The 17,579-nt window shown below is 43.3% G+C and overlaps 1 protein-coding gene across 1 annotated transcript in view; it reads right to left on the bottom strand.

Annotated features, from left to right (window-relative positions):
* Positions 1–17,579, bottom strand: part of LOC111960565 (serine/threonine-protein kinase SIK2) — a 58,821-nt gene that overhangs the window by 24,804 nt on the left and 16,438 nt on the right. Inside the window, exons 4-6 of the mRNA XM_023982614.2 lie at positions 15,623–15,784; positions 2,249–2,373; positions 1,337–1,460 (exon numbers count right to left, since the gene is read on the bottom strand). Of these exons, the coding sequence (XP_023838382.1) occupies positions 1,337–1,460; positions 2,249–2,373; positions 15,623–15,784 (411 nt within the window). The remainder of the gene's footprint in view (positions 1–1,336; positions 1,461–2,248; positions 2,374–15,622; positions 15,785–17,579) is intronic.

The following is a 17,579-nucleotide window of genomic DNA, read 5'->3' as shown; positions in this document are numbered from 1 at the left end:
GCAGCAGACATATGGTGAACAATATGTTTGGCACATTGAACTGCAATAAAATCACAGTATCGAATCGCAATACATATCGTATTGGCACCTAAGTATGATAATGTCGTATCGTGAGGTCCTTGGCAATTCCCTGCCCTAGTAGTAAATGGGTTCCATTTTGGACAGGTGTTTTGAACAGGTATTTATGCCATGCCGGGCAGTTGAGCCTCACTTCAAAAGCAGTCTATGCTTTCTATGCTAGACCCCTGTGCAGTGGTGAGACACAAGAGGGGGGATTCTGAAGAACTCCAAGCAGCCAGTTAAATGGGTTATACAGTATTGGTACATATACTGAACACAAATATAAAACGCAACATGTAGGGTGTTGGTCCCATATTTCATGAGCTGAAATTTCCCATACGCACAAAAAGCTTATTTCGCTTACATTTTGTGCACAAATTTGTTTTCAATCCCCATTAGTGAGGATTTCTCCTTTGCCAAAATAATCGATCCACCTGACAGGTGTGGCATATCAAGAAGCTGATTAAACAGCATGATCATTACACAGGTGCACCTTATGCTGGGGGACAGTAAAAGGCCACTCTAAAATGTGCAGTTTCGTCACACAACCCAATGCCACAGATGTCTCAAGTTGAGGGAACAAGCAATTGGCATGCTGATTGCAGGAATGTTCACCAGAGCTGTTGCCAGAGAATTTAATGTCCATTTCTCCACCATAAGCCGCCTCCAACGTCGTTTTAGAGAATTTTGCAGTACGTCCAACCGGCCTTAACTGCAGGCGGCGTGTAACCACGTCAGCCCAGAACCTTCATATCCGGCTTCTTCACCTGCGGGATCGTCTGAGACCAGCCACCCGGACAGCTGGACGAAACTGAGGAGTATTTCAGTCTATAATAAAGCCCTTTTGTGGGGAAAAACTCATTCTGATTGGCTGGGCCTGACTCCCCAGTGGGAGGGCACCCCTGCCCAGTCATGTGAAATCCATAGATTAGGGTCTACTGAATGTATTATATGAATTGTAACTCAGTCAAATTGTTGAAATTGTTACATGTTTTTATTCACTGTACATTTTTGGGAACTTTAAAATTAACAATATATAGCCATTGATTCGAGGAGGTTATATTTCTACAGCTTTATGTCTCAACCATTTACCAAAACAAGTGGTGGGGTAACCACTGTTGTTTTTTGTATCTTGGGTTGCCCCTTTAATGTCCTCTGCTGGCATCACAAGTAAACAAACCCCATTCCAACAACCACACAGACTGTTTTTCCATAGGAGCAGTGGTGTCACTTCTGTCTTTTTTCAGGTGTAAAGCACTAGGTTATTGAGTCTCACCTTCTGTCATGAAGTAGGGGATGCGGAAGCGACCCTCCAAGACGCGCTGTCGGAGAACGGGCAGGGTGGGGCCATCGAAGGGCAGGGCGCCACACACCAGCACGTACAGCACCACCCCCATACTCTATATGAAGACAAAAACACACACAAGCACAGCCAGACAGACGGACAGACAGACTAGGTCAGGGGCTGCAGTATGAACAATTACACTCACATAACTAGATCTATCAGGGTAGAAAGGCACCCAGATGTATGCGAGGGCGAGTTCACTATCCCGTAATACAGGGAGGGCTATAAAGAGAGGTTGGGAAATCTTATGATTTCACATGATGTCTTCAGGTCGCCTTTGAAGAAGAGTGTAAGCAGGGCTATTTGATTTTTTGACAAGATGTAATTCTCATACACTTATCACTGCAAGGGGGAAAGCAAACAGACAACAAACACAATCAGATCCCCGACGCAATCACCAAAAGCAGTATCTTTTTTTATCCCACCTTCTCGCAGTTCAGCACCTTGACTGCATCCCAAATGGCAACTTATTCCCGAAATAGTGCACTGCTTTTGATAGGGCTCTGGTCAAAAGTAGTGCACTATGTACGGAGTAAGGTGCCATTTGGGACGAATAACTTTTCCCCGGATTTGTCTTTGTTTAATCTGGTTGGCCTCACTATTGCTTCTAATGTCCATGATTACACTAGATCCAGTGTCAAAGAAAATGTATAGTCAGTTCTGGGACACTCCGTGTGTATCACCGAGGGACTAGTTAGCAGTATGTGTGACTCATTGCAGAGCAGGTGTGTGAAAACGGCCCCTATTCCTTATATATAGTGCACTACTTTGGACCAAAGCCAATAGGGTACTATTGAGGGAATARGGATGCCATTTAGGGCGTAGACAAGAGCATCGTCTTACCCAGATGTCCAGCTGGGGGCCCTCGTACTGTTGTCCCTCAAACACCTCCGGAGCGGCGTAGGGGGGGCTGCCACACCACGTGGCCAGGGGCTCCCCGGGCTGGAAGAAGTTCCCAAAGCCAAAATCTAACAAAAGGGGAGAATGACACAGTTAACTTATTACCCACCTTCACCTTGACTCAAACAAACATACACTGGGTTGAGTTCTTCTGCCCATAGACGGTATGGATGGTTCTGCCTGGGCACAATTAGCTGGCTGACTGACTAAGTGAGTGATGGGTGGTGAGAGGTGAGGGAAGGATGGAAGGGAACGGATCGGAACAGATGGAGATGCAGACAGAACACCGAGTACTGAGAGAGCGCGAGAGAGAGCAGACGGGTCAAAGGATCAGAAGGTGGCCGACTCACAGGAAGTCAAGACAGATTGACTACCTGTAGCCTGTGGCATAGGGGGGGCTTTAACACTAGCTCCAGATTAGAACATGCAACTGTGTGTGTGCGCAAGGAGTGGGGGTGGTTGCTAAAGAGGCAGAAAAATATTCCTTGCACAGCAGCACCTGTACATGCTAATCATTTTCCAATATTAAACAGCAATTTTAGGCACCCTAGGATTCTGTTCCAGCAGACAGAAGAAATTGAGATGTTCCAAGCAGAAACAAGGAGTTAACTGTTTTTGTCCTGCAAAGAACACTATATAGACCTATTTCTTTTTCATCAAGGATTAAAACGGCTTTAACTTGTTTACATAGGAAGGTGATATTAGAGGTCGACCGATTAATCGGAAAGGCCGATTAATTAAGGCCCATTTCAAGTTTTTATAACAATCGAAAATCTGTATTTTTGGACACCGATTTTACACCTTTATTTAACTAGGCAAGTCAGTTAAGAACACATTCTTATTTTCAATGACGGCCTAGGAACGGTGGATTAACTGCCTTGTTCAGGGGCAGAACGACAGATTTTTACCTTGTCAGCTCAGGGATTCATTTTTGCAACCTCCCGGTTACTAGTCCAACGCTCTAACCACCTGCCTTACATTGCACTACACAAAGGAGCCTGCGTGGCAGGCTGACTACCTGTTACGCGAGGGCAGCAAGAAGCCAAGGTAAGTTGCTAGCTAGCATTAAACTTATCTTATAAAAAACAATCAATCTTAACATAATCACTAGTTAACTACACATGGTTGATGATATTATTAGTTTATCTAGCGTGTCCTGCGTTGCATATAATCGATGCGGTGCCTGTTAATTTCTCATCGAATCACAGCCTACTTCGCCAAACGGGTGATGATTTAGCACTGTCGTTGCACCAAACCTAACCATAAACATCAATGCCTTTCTTAAAAATCAATACACAAGTATATATTTTTAAACCTGCATCTTTAGTTAATATTGCCTGCTAACATGAATTTCTTATAATTAGGGAAATTGTGTCACTTCTCTTACGTTCCGTGCAAGCAGTCAGGGTATTTGTAGCAGTTTGGGCCGCCTGGCTCGTTGCAAACTGTGTGAAGTCCATTTATTCCTAACAAAGACCGTAATTAATTTGCCAGAATTGTACATAATTATGACATAACATTGAAGGTTGTACGATGTAACAGCAATATTTAGACTTAGGGATGCCACCCGTTAGATAAAATACGGAACGGTTTCGTATTTCACTGAAAGAATAAACATTTTGTTTTCGAAATGATAGTTTCCGGATTCGCCCATATCAATGACCAAAGGCTCGTATTTCTGTGTGTTATTATGTTATAATTAAGTCGATGATTTGATATTTGATAGAGCAGTCTGACTGAGCGATGGTAGGCAGCAGCAGGCTCGTAAGCATTCATTCAAACAGCACTTTCGTGCATTTGACAGCAGCTCTTCGCTGTGCTTCAAGCCTACCAACTCCCGAGATTAGGCTGGTGTAACCAATGTGAAATGTCTAGCTAGTTAGCGGGGTGCGCGCTAATAGCATTTCAATCGGTGACGTCACTCGCTCTGAGACCTTGAAGTAGTTGTTCCCCATGCTCTGCAAGGGCTGCGGCTTTTGTGGAGCGATGGGTAACGATGCTTCGAGGGTGGCTGTTGTCGATGTATTCCTGGTTCGAGCCCAGGTAGGGGCGAGGAGAGGGACGGAAGCTATACTGTTACACAGGCAATACTAAAGTGCCTATAAGAACATCCAATAGTCAAAGATATGAAATACAAATGGTATAATAGAGAGAAATAGTCCTATAATTCCTATAATAACTACAACCTAAAACGTCTTACCTGGGAATATTGAAGACTCATGTTAAAAGGAACCACCAGCTTTCATATGTTCTCATGTTCTGAGCAAGGAACTTAAACGTTAGCTTTTTTACATGGCACATATTGCACTTTTACTTTCTTCTCCAACACTTTGTTTTTGCATTATTTAAACAAAATTGAACATGTTTCATTATTTATTTGAGGCTAAATTGATTTTATTGATGTATTATATTAAGGTAAAAGAAAAGTGTTCATTCAGTATTGTTGTAATTGTCATTATTACAAAAAATAAATAAAAAATTGGCCGATTAAATCGGTATCGGCTTTTTTGGTTATCCAATAATCGGTATTGGCGTTGAAAAATCATAATCGGTCGACCTCTAGGTGAGATGCAGTGCGTTCAGACAGTATTCATACGCCTTGACTTATTCCAAATTTAGTTGTTACAGCCGGGATTCAATGTATCTGTTTTCTCACCCATCCACACACAATAACCCATAATTACAAAGTGAAAACGTATTATGTATTTTGCTTTCAATAAATGTGCAAAAAATATATTTTATCACATTTACATACAGTACCAGACAAAAATGAGGACACACCTACTCATTACAGGGTTTGTCTAATTTTTACTATATTGTAGAATAATAGTGAAGACATCAAAACTATGAAAGAACATAAAAAGTTAAATAAATCAAAATATACTTGATATTCTTCAAAGTAGCCACCCTTTGCATTGATGACAGCTTTGCACAGTCTTGGCATTCTCTCAACCAGCTTCATGAGGAAGTCACCTGGAATGCATTTCAATTAACAGGTGTGCCTTGTTAAAAGTGAATTTGGGGAATTTCTTTCCTTCTTAATGCGTTTGAGACAATCATTTATGTTGGGTAGAGGGGTAGAGGGGTATACAGAAGATAGCCCTATTTGGTAAAAGACCAAGTCCATATTATGACAAGAACAGCTCAAATAAGCAAAGAGAGACAGCAGTCCATCATTACTTTAAAGATATGAAGGTCAGTCAATACGTAAAATGTCAAGAACTTTGAAAGTTTGAAATCACTTTGGACCAGAGGCCCCGGTCACAAGTAGTGCACTATAGTGAATATGGTGCCATTTGGGACACAGTTTCCTGGAAAGGAACAGTTTTTCAAACATAGCCACTAGACTTGACTACTATACTGTTACATAGTTATTTATTAGTATTGCTACCTACCTACCTGTATTCTTATTCTCATTTGTTATTTTTGATTTGTGGTGCATTTGTGTGATACTTGGTAGTCTGTCCTTATGTTGCACTTCTCCTGATACTCATGGTTTGTTAGATGGAAGCAGAGATACAAACTATAGATCATTTGCTTCCAGGGKTAGAAGATGGTCACGTTCCAAAGGTAAGACTGAATCCATTCATTATGCTTTTTCCACAGTTCCGGCCTTTTTCCTGTTATTTCATATACACTAACACTTTTGTCAATTAGTAGGCTAACTTTTGTAAAAAATACAGTACATATACAGTGCCTTCAAAGTATTTCCCACATGTTATGTTACAGCCTGAATTTAAAATGAGATTGTGTGTCACTGGCATGCACACAATACCCTATAATGTCAAAGTGGAATTATGTTTTTATAAATGTTTACAAATGAATAAAAAATGAAAAGCTGAAATACCTTGAGTCTTCAACCCCTTTGTTATTGCAAGCCTGAAAGTTCAGGAGTAAAAATGTGCCTAACAATACACAAGTTGCATGGACCCACTGATTTTTGACTACCTCCTCTCCGTACCCCACACTTACAATTATCTGTGAGGTCCCTCATTCGATCAGTGAATTTCAAACACAGATTTAACCACAAAGACCAGGGAGGTTATCCAAGAAGGGCACCTATTGGTAGTTTGATTTTTTCTTTTAAATCCAGATATTGAATATCCCTTTGAGCATGGTGAAGTTATCATTACAAAGATAGAGGCATACTTCCCAACTCAGTAGCAAGAAGGAAGGAAACCGGTCTTTAAAACAGTTAGAGTTTTTAATGTCTGTGATGGGAGAACTTGAGGATGGATCAACAGCATTGTAGTTACTCCACAATACTTACTAAAGGAGTGAAAAGAAGGAAGGAAGCGTTATGTTTGGGCCAAATTCAACACGACATCACTGAGTACCACTCTTCATATTTTCTAGCATGGTGGTGGCTGCATTATGGACTAGGGAGTTGTTTTCCAAATAAAAATAAACTGAATAGAGCTAAGCACAGGCAAATTCCTAGAGGAAAGCCTGGTTCAGTCTGCTTTCCAACAGACGCTGGGAGACAAATTCACCTTTCAGCAGGACAATAACCTAAAACACAAGGCCAACTATACACTGGAGTTGCTTACCAAGACGACTTTGAATGCGTGGCCTAGTTAGTTGACTGAAATTGGCTTAAAGATCGATGGCAAGACCGGTCTAATGTCCATTGCTCGTGTTTCTTGGCCCAAGCAAGAAACCCTCCTCTGAACAGTTGATGTTGAGATGTGTCTGTTACTTGAATTTTGTGAATCATTTATTTGGGCTGCAATTTATGAGGCTGGTAACTCTAATGAACTTATCCTCTGCAGCAGAGGTAACTCTGGGTCTTCCTTTCCTGTGGCGGTCCTCATGAGAGCCAGTTTCACCATTGCGCTTGGTTTTTGCGACTGCAGTTGATGTTTTCAAACTTTCAGTTGATGTTTTCAAACTTTTTTTCAAACTTTTTACTCCTGAACTTTCAGGCTTGCAATAACAAAGGGGTTGAAGACTCAAGGTATTTCAGCTTTTCATTTTTTATTCATTTGTAAACATTTATAAAAACATAATTCCACTTTGACATTATAGGGTATTGTGTGCATGCCAGTGACACAKAATCTCATTTTAAATTCAGGCTGTAACATAACATGTGGGAAATACTTTGAWGGCACTGTATATGTACTGTATTTTTTACAAAAGTTAGCCTACTAATTGACAAAAGTGTTAGTGTATATGAAATAACAGGAAAAAGGCCGGAACTGTGGAAAAAGCATAATGAATGGATTCAGTCTTACCTTTGGAACGTGACCATCTTCTATCCCTGGAAGCAAATGATCTATAGTTTGTATCTCTGCTTCCATCTAACAAACCATGAGTATCAGGAGAAGTGCAACATAAGGACAGACTACCAAGTATCACACAAATGCACCACAAATCAAAAATAACAAATGAGAATAAGAATACAGGTAGGTAGGTAGCAATACTAATAAATAACTATGTAACAGTATAGTAGTCAAGTCTAGTGGCTATGTTTGAAAAACTGTTCCTTTCCGGGAAACGGTGTCCCAAATGGCACCATATTCACTATAGTGCACTACTTGTGACCGGGGCCTCTGGTCCAAAGTAGTGCACACCATATAGAGAGTAGGGTGTTATTTAGGACGCAGAGTAGAACAACCTGCAGGTTTTTTAGCCAATGTGATATGTAATGCACATATTTGTGTGTTGAGGCCATTGGTGGGCTAGCTGGGCCTTGATGAGGTCATCTCCCAGGAGACTGACATGAGCTCATAGAGTGACTGTGTGTTCTGATTGTTCCCAGGGAGAGAGAGAGAGAGAGAGAGAGAGAGAGAGAGAGAGAGAGAGAGAGAGAGTCAGTGAGCTCCAAACATACACTTGATCTAAATCATAACTCGGAAAGAAAAAAAGCTCTCTGTCTGCCTTTCATTAAAATTAAACTTCCAACAACGTGTTGCCAAATCTTCTACCAGTATGAAGCTGCTAGCTTTTTCTCTTACGCAAATCGCTACCTCCTCCCCACCCCCTTCTTTCCCTCTCTGTCTCACTCCCTCACGTGTCTGTTCCTTATGTTTAAGATTTCCATTTGAATAAACTTCTGTCGTTGCCCTCGAGTGTGAGAACGGAGAGATCGTTATCTGTGGAGCACGACAGTGTTAAGGGACCCTGTTGTAACAACTAACTTTATCAGATGAATAAAAAGTATTTACTATTTTCTCCGCTCTTTAAAAAAAATTAAAATCATCCCTGTTATATAAAGCCGAGGGAAGAAGATGCGTTGCGACAAAAACAAATAATAATACGCTGCCTTACGTAATGGGGGTAGGTCATGTTGGACTGTGTGGCACAAAGCAGTGTTCAGTAGCTGAGCAAATTGATTTAGCCTCTTCAGTGCTCTGGCCAAATGCTGCGCTCACCCCCCCTCCCATGAGAGGCCAATGTCCAAGATCAACCCGTATAAAGCTGCAGCAGTGTCCCGGACTGCAACCCAAATGGCACCCTATTCCCTTTTTAGTGCACTACTTTTGACCAGGGCCCATTAGGAAGCCCATAGGCAGGACTCCAGATTAACATTTTACTAACTCGAACAGGAAGTACCAGTGACGCGCTCAATACGGAAGTTTTCCGATGAGCTACAGGACTGTTTAGTACAGACTGGAATATGTTCCGGGATTCATCAGATAACATTTAAGGACGCTTATAAGAAATACCACTACGACCCCTGACGATCCATCAAACAGTCAAAATGTCAATACAGGACTAAAATTGAATCCTACTACGCCGGCATTGACGCTCGTTGGATGTGGCAGGGCTTGCAAACCATCACAGATTACAAAGGGAAACTCAGTCGCGAGCTGTTCAGTGATGTGAGCATACCAGACAAGCAAAATTCCTTCTATGCTTGCTTTGAGGCAACCAACACTGAACCATGCATGAGTGCATCAGCTGTTCCGGACAACTGTGATCTCGTTCACCGTAGCAGATGTGAGTAAGACCTTTAAAACAGGTTAAAATTCATATGGCCACATAGCCAGATGGATTACCAGGACGCGTACTTGCTCTGACCAGCTGGCAAGTGTCTTGAATGCCATTTTCAACCTCTCCCTGACCCAGTCTGTAATACCTACATGTTGCAAACAAACCACCATAGTCCCTGTGCCAAAGAATGTCAAGGTAGCCTGGCTAAATGACTATCACCCCGTAGCACTCACATCTGTAGCCATGAAATGCTTTGAAAAGGCTGGTCATGGCTCACATCAATACCACCATCACAGACACCCTGGGCCCACTTCAATTCGCATACCGTCCCAACAGATCCATAGATGACGCACTCCATATTGCACTCCACACTGCCCTCTCCCACCTGGACAAGAGGAACACCTACGTAAGAATGCTGTTTACTGACTATAGCTTAGCGATCAACACCATAGTGTCCTCCAAGCTCAGGACCCTGGGACTGAAGCCCTTCATGGACTTCCTGACAGGCCGTCCCTAATTGGTGAGGGTAGGCAAGAACATATCCGTCACGCTGACCCTCAACACACGTCACTCATTTTACATTTTAGTGCATTCATCTTAAGATAGTTAGGTGGGAAAACCACATATCACAGGCATAGTAAGTACACTTTTCCTCAAAGTAGTGAGGGGGATTATTTAAGATACTCTTTGAAGAGGTAGGGTTTCAGGTGCCTGGACTGGGCAGGAACGCCAAGAGACCAGAGGTGACAGAACGGAGTGCTCGGGTGTAGGTTTTGAGCATAGCCTGAAGGTAGGGAGGGGCAATTCCTCTTGCTGCTCCATAAGCAAGCACCATGGTCTTGTAGTGGATGCGAGCTTTGACTGGAAGCTAGTGGAGGGTGCGTAGGAGCGGGGTGACATGGGAGAACTTGGGAAGGTTGAAAACCAGGCGGGCTGCAGCATTCCGGAACAGTTGTTGTCTGGGCTCCCCGCTTGGTGAGTGTGTGTGTGAGGCAGGGTCGTACTCCACGGATGTTGTAGAGAATGAACCTGCAGGAGCGAGTCACTGCTTTAATGTTTGCAGAGAACAACACCTTCATTAAGTTAGCTGATGACACGACGGTGGTCAGTAACCTGGCAGTGTGATGCCAGTACAACAACCTCTCCCTCAACTTTAGCAAGACAAAAGAGCTGATTGCAGACTACAGGAAACGGCGGGCCCAACACGCTCTCATCCACATTAACGGGGATGTAGTGGAAATGGGTCGAGAGCGTCAAGTTCCTCGGTGTCCACATCACTAAGGAATCATCATGGTCCACACACACCAACACAGTCGTGAAGAAGGCACGACAACGCCTCTTCCGCCTCAGGAGGCTGAAAATATCCACAAAAAGTTCTACAGCTGCACCATTGAGAGCATCTTGACTGGCTGCGTCACCGCTTGCTATGGCAACTGCTTGGCATCCGACCACAAGGCACTACACAGAGGGTAGTATGTCACTGGGGCCGAGCTCCCTGCCACCCAGGACCTCTAACAGGCGGTGTCAGAGGAAAGTCCTAAAGATTGTCAAAGACTCCAGCCACCAATTATCAAAGACAGCACGGTAAGCGGTACTGATGCACCAAGTCTGTAACCAACAGGACCTTGAACATCATCACGTACGCTGCTGCTATATTTATCCTGTTGCCTTGTTACTTTATCCCTACCGATATGTACATATCTAACTCAATTACCTCGTACCCCTGCACATCCACTCTGTACTAGTGCCCAGTGTATATAGCCAAGTTATCGCTACTCATTGTGTATTTATTCCTCGTGTTATTGTTGGGAAGGGCCCGCAAGTAAACATTTCACTGTTAGTCTACACATGTTGTTTACGAACCATGTGACAAGTATACTTTTATTTTAAAATGACAACAGAATAGCTGTGTTTTCCACGCAATAGGACTTTAAATGCTATACATTTATACAGGAAAGCAGAGCGAGTGGCTCACTCAACACAGCAGCAGCAGTTTCCAGCTAAACAGGTACAGGGGCAGGCAGACACTTTAATTACAGGAATGATGAGGATAAATGTACTTTACTGCTTGACCAAATCATGGGTTTTAGCCTCCTAAAGAAAATAGGGTGTTTTGAGTGAGGTGACCATGTAGAATGTGCTGCTCGCACTGATGCTACCAATTGAAAAAAATTCACTCGCACAGCCATGTAAAAGGGACGCAAAGTGCGACTAAATGGTCGAAAGTAGTGCACTATATGGGGAATAGGGTGCTATTTGGGACCCGCTGTCTCTCTCTGCCACTAGTGTGACGTCAGGGTTTCCGTTAAGAAAATGTGGCGCTGGACAACGTGACTGGGGAGATTTTAACCATGAGATTGTCTACCCACAGTGCTCAGAATGATAGAAATCACATTTAGATTATGGTAATGCATCTTAACAAAACATGGAACTAACTCATGTAATGAAGCAGTCAATAAAACCTTATTTTCAAACATTTGCCAAAATGCAATTCGCGGGAAAACCCACTCTAAACAGCGCACTTGATAGCAGTTCCATATGTGACAGAGATGAAAATCTCTGTTAGCAACTTAGAAAGAAGGGGCGGGGGATCTAAAGACTCAACAACTAGGATGGGTTGCTAATATGACTAGGAAGGTGCCTTAAGTTTCTGGACAACGAAAGAAGGTTGACATGAAAACAAATAAGACATGAGAAATGGCATAGCGGGTCCAATAGGGAAGTAAATTGAAATAAATTTGCCAGAATTATATAAATTACTCCAGTTTATACAGAAAGAAAGAAAATCATTCAAAATACTTCACCAGAAAGCTTAGCCACAGAGGAATCAAGGACCATCAGCTTCTTTAAAAAAAAAATAGCTGTGGATTGTTTCAAATCATAAGCTTATGCCTATTTGAGCAGCGCGCATGGCAATAGGCCTAGCTGATTATTGAGTTGCAGTTGTCAGTGAAAAGCATAAGTAAAATGTGTGAAGCAGTGGAGGCTCCTCAGGAGGAAAGGGAGGATCATCCTCCACAGTGAATCTCATACAAATAAAAATAGTGAAACATTTAAAAAAGTTATTATTTTAGATAAAACTACACTAAATATATTCACGTCACCAAACAATTGATTAAAACAGTGTTTTTCCTGTGTGCAATCTAACTAATTATGTGACTTCTGAAGGTAATTGGTTGCATCAGATCTTATTTAGGGGCTTCATAGAAAAGGGGGTGAATACATATGCACGCACCACTTTTCAGTTTTTTAATTTGACATTTTTTGAAACAAGTATTTTTTTTTATTTCACTTCCCCAATTTTGTGTATGTCCATCACATGAAATCTAAATAAAAAGCCATTTAAATTACAGGTTGTAATAGGAAAAACGCCTAGGGGGATGAATACTTTGGCAAGGCACTGTAAGCATGATCGTCAAATGTATTTACATTGACTTGTATCTCCATCAATGAATAAACAGCATAATTTTGCAATGGGATTTTTTCCCCTCCCGGTCATTTTAGCCTGCAACAGATTTATTTATAGTTTTTTCATTTTTGGGGGGGTGGACAAAAGCCAGCAACTTTTGGCTAACGGAAACCCTGTGTGACGTGTACCACAGACTGCACAACACACACTTAACAACAGCAGTGCAGCATTGCCATTGACTTGTCTAGCTAAAAACAAGGTTTCATAACCATCATCTAAAATGAACAGTAATCCAATCCCATGCAAGTCTGGGTTCTATTCTGGTAATACTGTGAATCCGGGTTTACTGAATGAAAAGTAATCTGAAATGTGTTTTTTCCTTTTTTTTCTCTTCTTTTTTTATTATTATTATTTTTTTTTAAATACCTCACCTGAAAAACTGTCTAGCTCTGGCAATGCAATGCATCAAGGTCAGAGTGATGCTTGCCACAAGGTCAAAATGTGAAATGTTAAAAGAAGTGAAGGCACGGTATACGTACGTCTAGATTTAGCCTAGTCTTTAGGCTACATTTGAACTAGAGACAAAAGAAGCGGTCAATCATATACCTTTATGCCCATATCTAAGACGGGGGATCTAAAGGTGTGTATCACCCTGAGACAAAGGGAGTTGTAGATAGACTAGCCGAGATAATTATGTCGGTGAGAGCCCTGGCAAGGCACGTTAAGGCAGAGTAAAGGAGTGAGGGCTTATCAGAGGAGCTGACCCACTTTGCGGGCTGCATACTGAGCAGCGCGGCTGGCTGACGTCAATGCTCCCAACAGCCCAGGGGCTCGCTATGTGGGGAGGGTGGGCTGCGCAACGCCGCGCCCAGCACCAGTCACTCCGTCTGTGTCCCAAATGGATCCCAACAGTGGCTGTTCGTTTATAAATGAGGGACAATGCAATGTGTCCTTGTTCAAGTTGACACAAGTGCATAGAGAGCTCAGCTCACTATGGTGATTTATACAGCTGGTGGACAGTGTGTGTGGTTGAGTATCACCCTGTCTGAGGTAACCAGAGTATGGGGGGGGGGGGGGGGACGAGAGGGTAGTTTAATGATTATATCAACACTGCACCTTGAACATTTTATTCTGTGTAATGGGTGGCCTTTCAGCTTGGTCCATGAACAATAAAACAAGACCATAGTGTAGTAGTATGGGTGAAGAGGGGCGGTGGTGTCAAGCAGTGTACCACTGTGATCAAATGTTGTTTGCTGCAGCAGCAGAACCAATCATGGTCACATATGATATGGCAAGTGTTTTCAAAGCAGTTCATTTGATGCCAGCCTCAACCCCAAGTGTGATTAAGAGGCTTCCTGATTAGTGCATGATATGGCCGCTTCTCAGAACGTACTGGCCTGCTGAGCACACACACACACACACACACACACACACACACACACACACACACACCACACAACCACACACACAACACCCAACACACACACACACACACACACACACACACACACACACACACACACACACACACACACACACAAGGTCTTTGAAGTAGAAACATAAAAGCAACACTCCCTGCTGCCTGGCACTTGGGTGACCTTTCCCTGACTGACCATCAACCACCACAGCACTATGGAGTGCTGCCCGGGCAGTTCTGGGTATACAAAAGGAGACCTTTAAAAAAGGGAGACTAGAGTGGCAGTGCATCCTCTTCTTTGAGGATAAAACATGAACCACACAATGTCCTTCGGTGAGGTAAAACAAGGGGTGAGATATCACCGGGGGAACATTTATCTGTTTCTCTGTGCAGTGAGTCTCTTAAGTCCAGAGAGACTAGAACAAAATGACAAAAAAACATTGTCCTCATCTAAGACAAGCAAAGCACAGGATGTAGCAATGTCCTTCTGTGCCTGCCTGATGTATTTGTAATCCTAGGTTAATGTTTTCACTGGTCCATTTCCCTCAAAAAGTGTACCTTTCCCAACAATTGGATCGGAGTCATTGTGGTGGCGATATTGCCTTTGGTAATAACAACCACCACCTGCAACCACAACCGATCATCTTCTCTTACATCCACAGAGAGACAAACTGGGTCGTGTTCATTAGATATCAAACAGAACAAAACCGAGGAGGGACTACAGGGACTCATTTAACGTTTGGAAACGTTTTCCTTTGCGTGCCCTAATGAACACGGGAAGACAGGCTTCTTAAGTATCTCTCTCCGTCAGTCACTGTCCGGACTAGCCTAGATCTCACACCCCTGGAGCAGGAACGCAAGGACTCTGTGGGCATGCGCACGTCACCGTGTTTGACAAACATCTCAGAACACTCCTCACCCAGCCCTCTCGCAGATGCTCGATGACATTTTCACCAGCCCGCTCAAAATGCCATCTTCCTGATAATGCAACAACAGCCCGAGGCTCTGTGCAGTACAGCCTAGTTTTCAGCTCCTGCTTCCCTGATCTAGCTAGGGGGCTTTGGTCACCTCAACACAGTGCAAATGGCCTGCTCTGGTCGTTAGACATTTCAGAACTGAACCGTTGCTGAGGTCATTGCTCCTGGCCATGTAATCCAACAGCAATGTTCTGATCAAAACAAGTTGTGAAGTTGTTCTCATTGCAATATAAAAGACTCGGTTTACAACTTCTAGGCCTATGTCGATTTACAGGATCTTCACAACTGTGAACATGAAACTCTCTACACAAGTTATTTTCACAGTCCAAAAATACCACAGGTTKCCCTGAAACACTAAGAGTAGGGTTGCAAAATTCAGCTCACTTTCCAAAAATTGCCAGCACTCCAACCAGGAGTTCTGGAAAACAGGGTGAATTTTGGAACCCTAGCGATGAGAAAGTCCAGGAGTTTTTCTTGACCATGTGACTTGACCAGAAAAAAATTCTGGTCTCTCATGACAGGTTATGGAGTCAGGAAAAAACACAAAAATGTCTGGCTTCACTGCACTAACCACCTACCTGCTATCTTGATGTTCATGTGTCCGTCCAGCAGCAGGTTCTCAGCCTTCAGGTCTCGGTGGACTATGTTACGGTTGTGGCAGTACTCCACCGCTGATAGGATCTGCCAGAACTTGCGCCGCGCTTCTAGCTCGCTCAGTCGCCCGTGTTTGGCCAGGTAGTCTAGAGAGGGGAAGAGGGTTAGAGTCATATACATTCATCAGCTGGCTTACATTCAAATCAAGGGTGGCTAGGATGCATAGCCCTCAAACATGTACTGTAGGCCTGTGTGTGCTCCATGTCTTCTTCCTAACTAAGGCTTGCTAGACTACACATTAGACCAAATCCATCTGTGTSACTAACAGAATCCCCACTCTGCTCATGCCTGAACAGTAATAGGCTAATACAATTCCATTTGGGTTTGGTTTGCCATATGCCATGGTTATAGAGTACAATCACATAGTGGCATGGAACACCTCAGCTCTCTCAACTATTCTTACAGTAACCACCCCTCCTCCGGCCAGCCGACAAAGGAAAGGACAGTGATGAGCCACAATAAGGAGCCTGGCCTGTGATTCTGTGATCGGGCCGAGGCAGCAGAGTAAACACCCCCCCCCACCCTGCACGAACGTAATCATGTGGTCAGTCACCACACCCAGGAGTGCTGGGTCAGCCCCCAGGCCCTCAGACCCCTGCCAGCCAAGCCCGTAGACCCTACAGGCCCAACTAACGCATACAGTGCTCGACTAACACATTCTAGCCCAGCGTGGCTAGCTCCGCTCAGCTTACAGCTGGAGGGCTGAGGTGAGCTGGCAGGGCTGGGCAGTGACAAACACATTATAGCCTAAGCCTACTGTAATACACAGAAAACATTGAAAATGTCCTCATCAGCTAACTCAAGGAGGGGATAGAAGGAGGGTTACTCAGAACTGCCTTGCTGTTTGTGCATTAGCACATAAGAGGCGGAGGGAGGGAGTGAGAAAGAGCCAAGATGACCTAACTCCAATGTCCCTGAGTGCTGCAATGTCGTGCAAAGAGCTGTATAACGGTCTTCTGTTCTGACCCCTGCGCTGCCTCTCTAAGGGACAAACGGGTGGAAACAATTTGGGCAACGGACCATTTTCCTGAGACGAATGCAAACACTTGGAATCTATTTTGGGGCTCCCGGGTGGCGCAGCAGGTCTAAGGCACTGCATCTAAGTGCTAGAGGCGTCACTAGAGACCCTGGTTCGATCCCGGGCTGTATCACAACAGGCCGTGATCAGGAGTCCCATAAGGCGCACAATTGGCACAGCGTCGTTAGGGTTTGGCCGGGGTAGGCCGTAATTGTAAATAAGAATTTGTTCTTAACTGACTTGCCTAGTTAAATAAAAGGTAAAAAAAAAAAAAGGTTGGGGCTTGGCTTATCTTGTTTTAATTGACTTTAAGAGTGAAACAACTAGAATAGTCTACATGTTAAAGAAACCTCCCCATCCATCTCCAAAGATCATGGACCCATCATGGCTCGATTCTGTTGATATCTCTTAAATTAGTATTCAGCGATGCTGACAGTCTTCGCACACACAGCAAGTCCAAAAATCCTCCAACAGCAAACACTTCGCCCAAACTCTCACAACGTCGCTGGGACCAAAAGGCTCCTTAACAGCTTTTACCCGAAAGCCACAAGACTGCTGAACAGTTACTCAAATGGCTACCCAGACAATTTGCATTGACACCCTTTAAAAATGTACATTCACTGGACTCTAACTACACATACACACACAAACAGAGTAGTAGCAGCAGTGTATCTATGCATAGTCACTTCACCCCTAGCTACAGTGCATTCAGAAAGTATTCAGACCCCTTGACTTTTTCCACATTTTGGTACGTTACAGCCTTATTCTAAAATGGATTAAATAAATAATCTCAATACACCATATTTACAAAGCGAAAACAGGTTTTTAGAAAGTTATATAAAAAAATATAAAAAACTTATTTA

Source organism: Salvelinus sp. IW2-2015, linkage group LG4p (assembly GCF_002910315.2).
Source record: "Salvelinus sp. IW2-2015 linkage group LG4p, ASM291031v2, whole genome shotgun sequence".
Taxonomy (NCBI): domain Eukaryota; kingdom Metazoa; phylum Chordata; class Actinopteri; order Salmoniformes; family Salmonidae; genus Salvelinus; species Salvelinus sp. IW2-2015.
The sequence above is the reverse complement of the archived record's forward strand: the minus strand, read 5'-3'. Positions and strand labels throughout refer to the sequence as shown.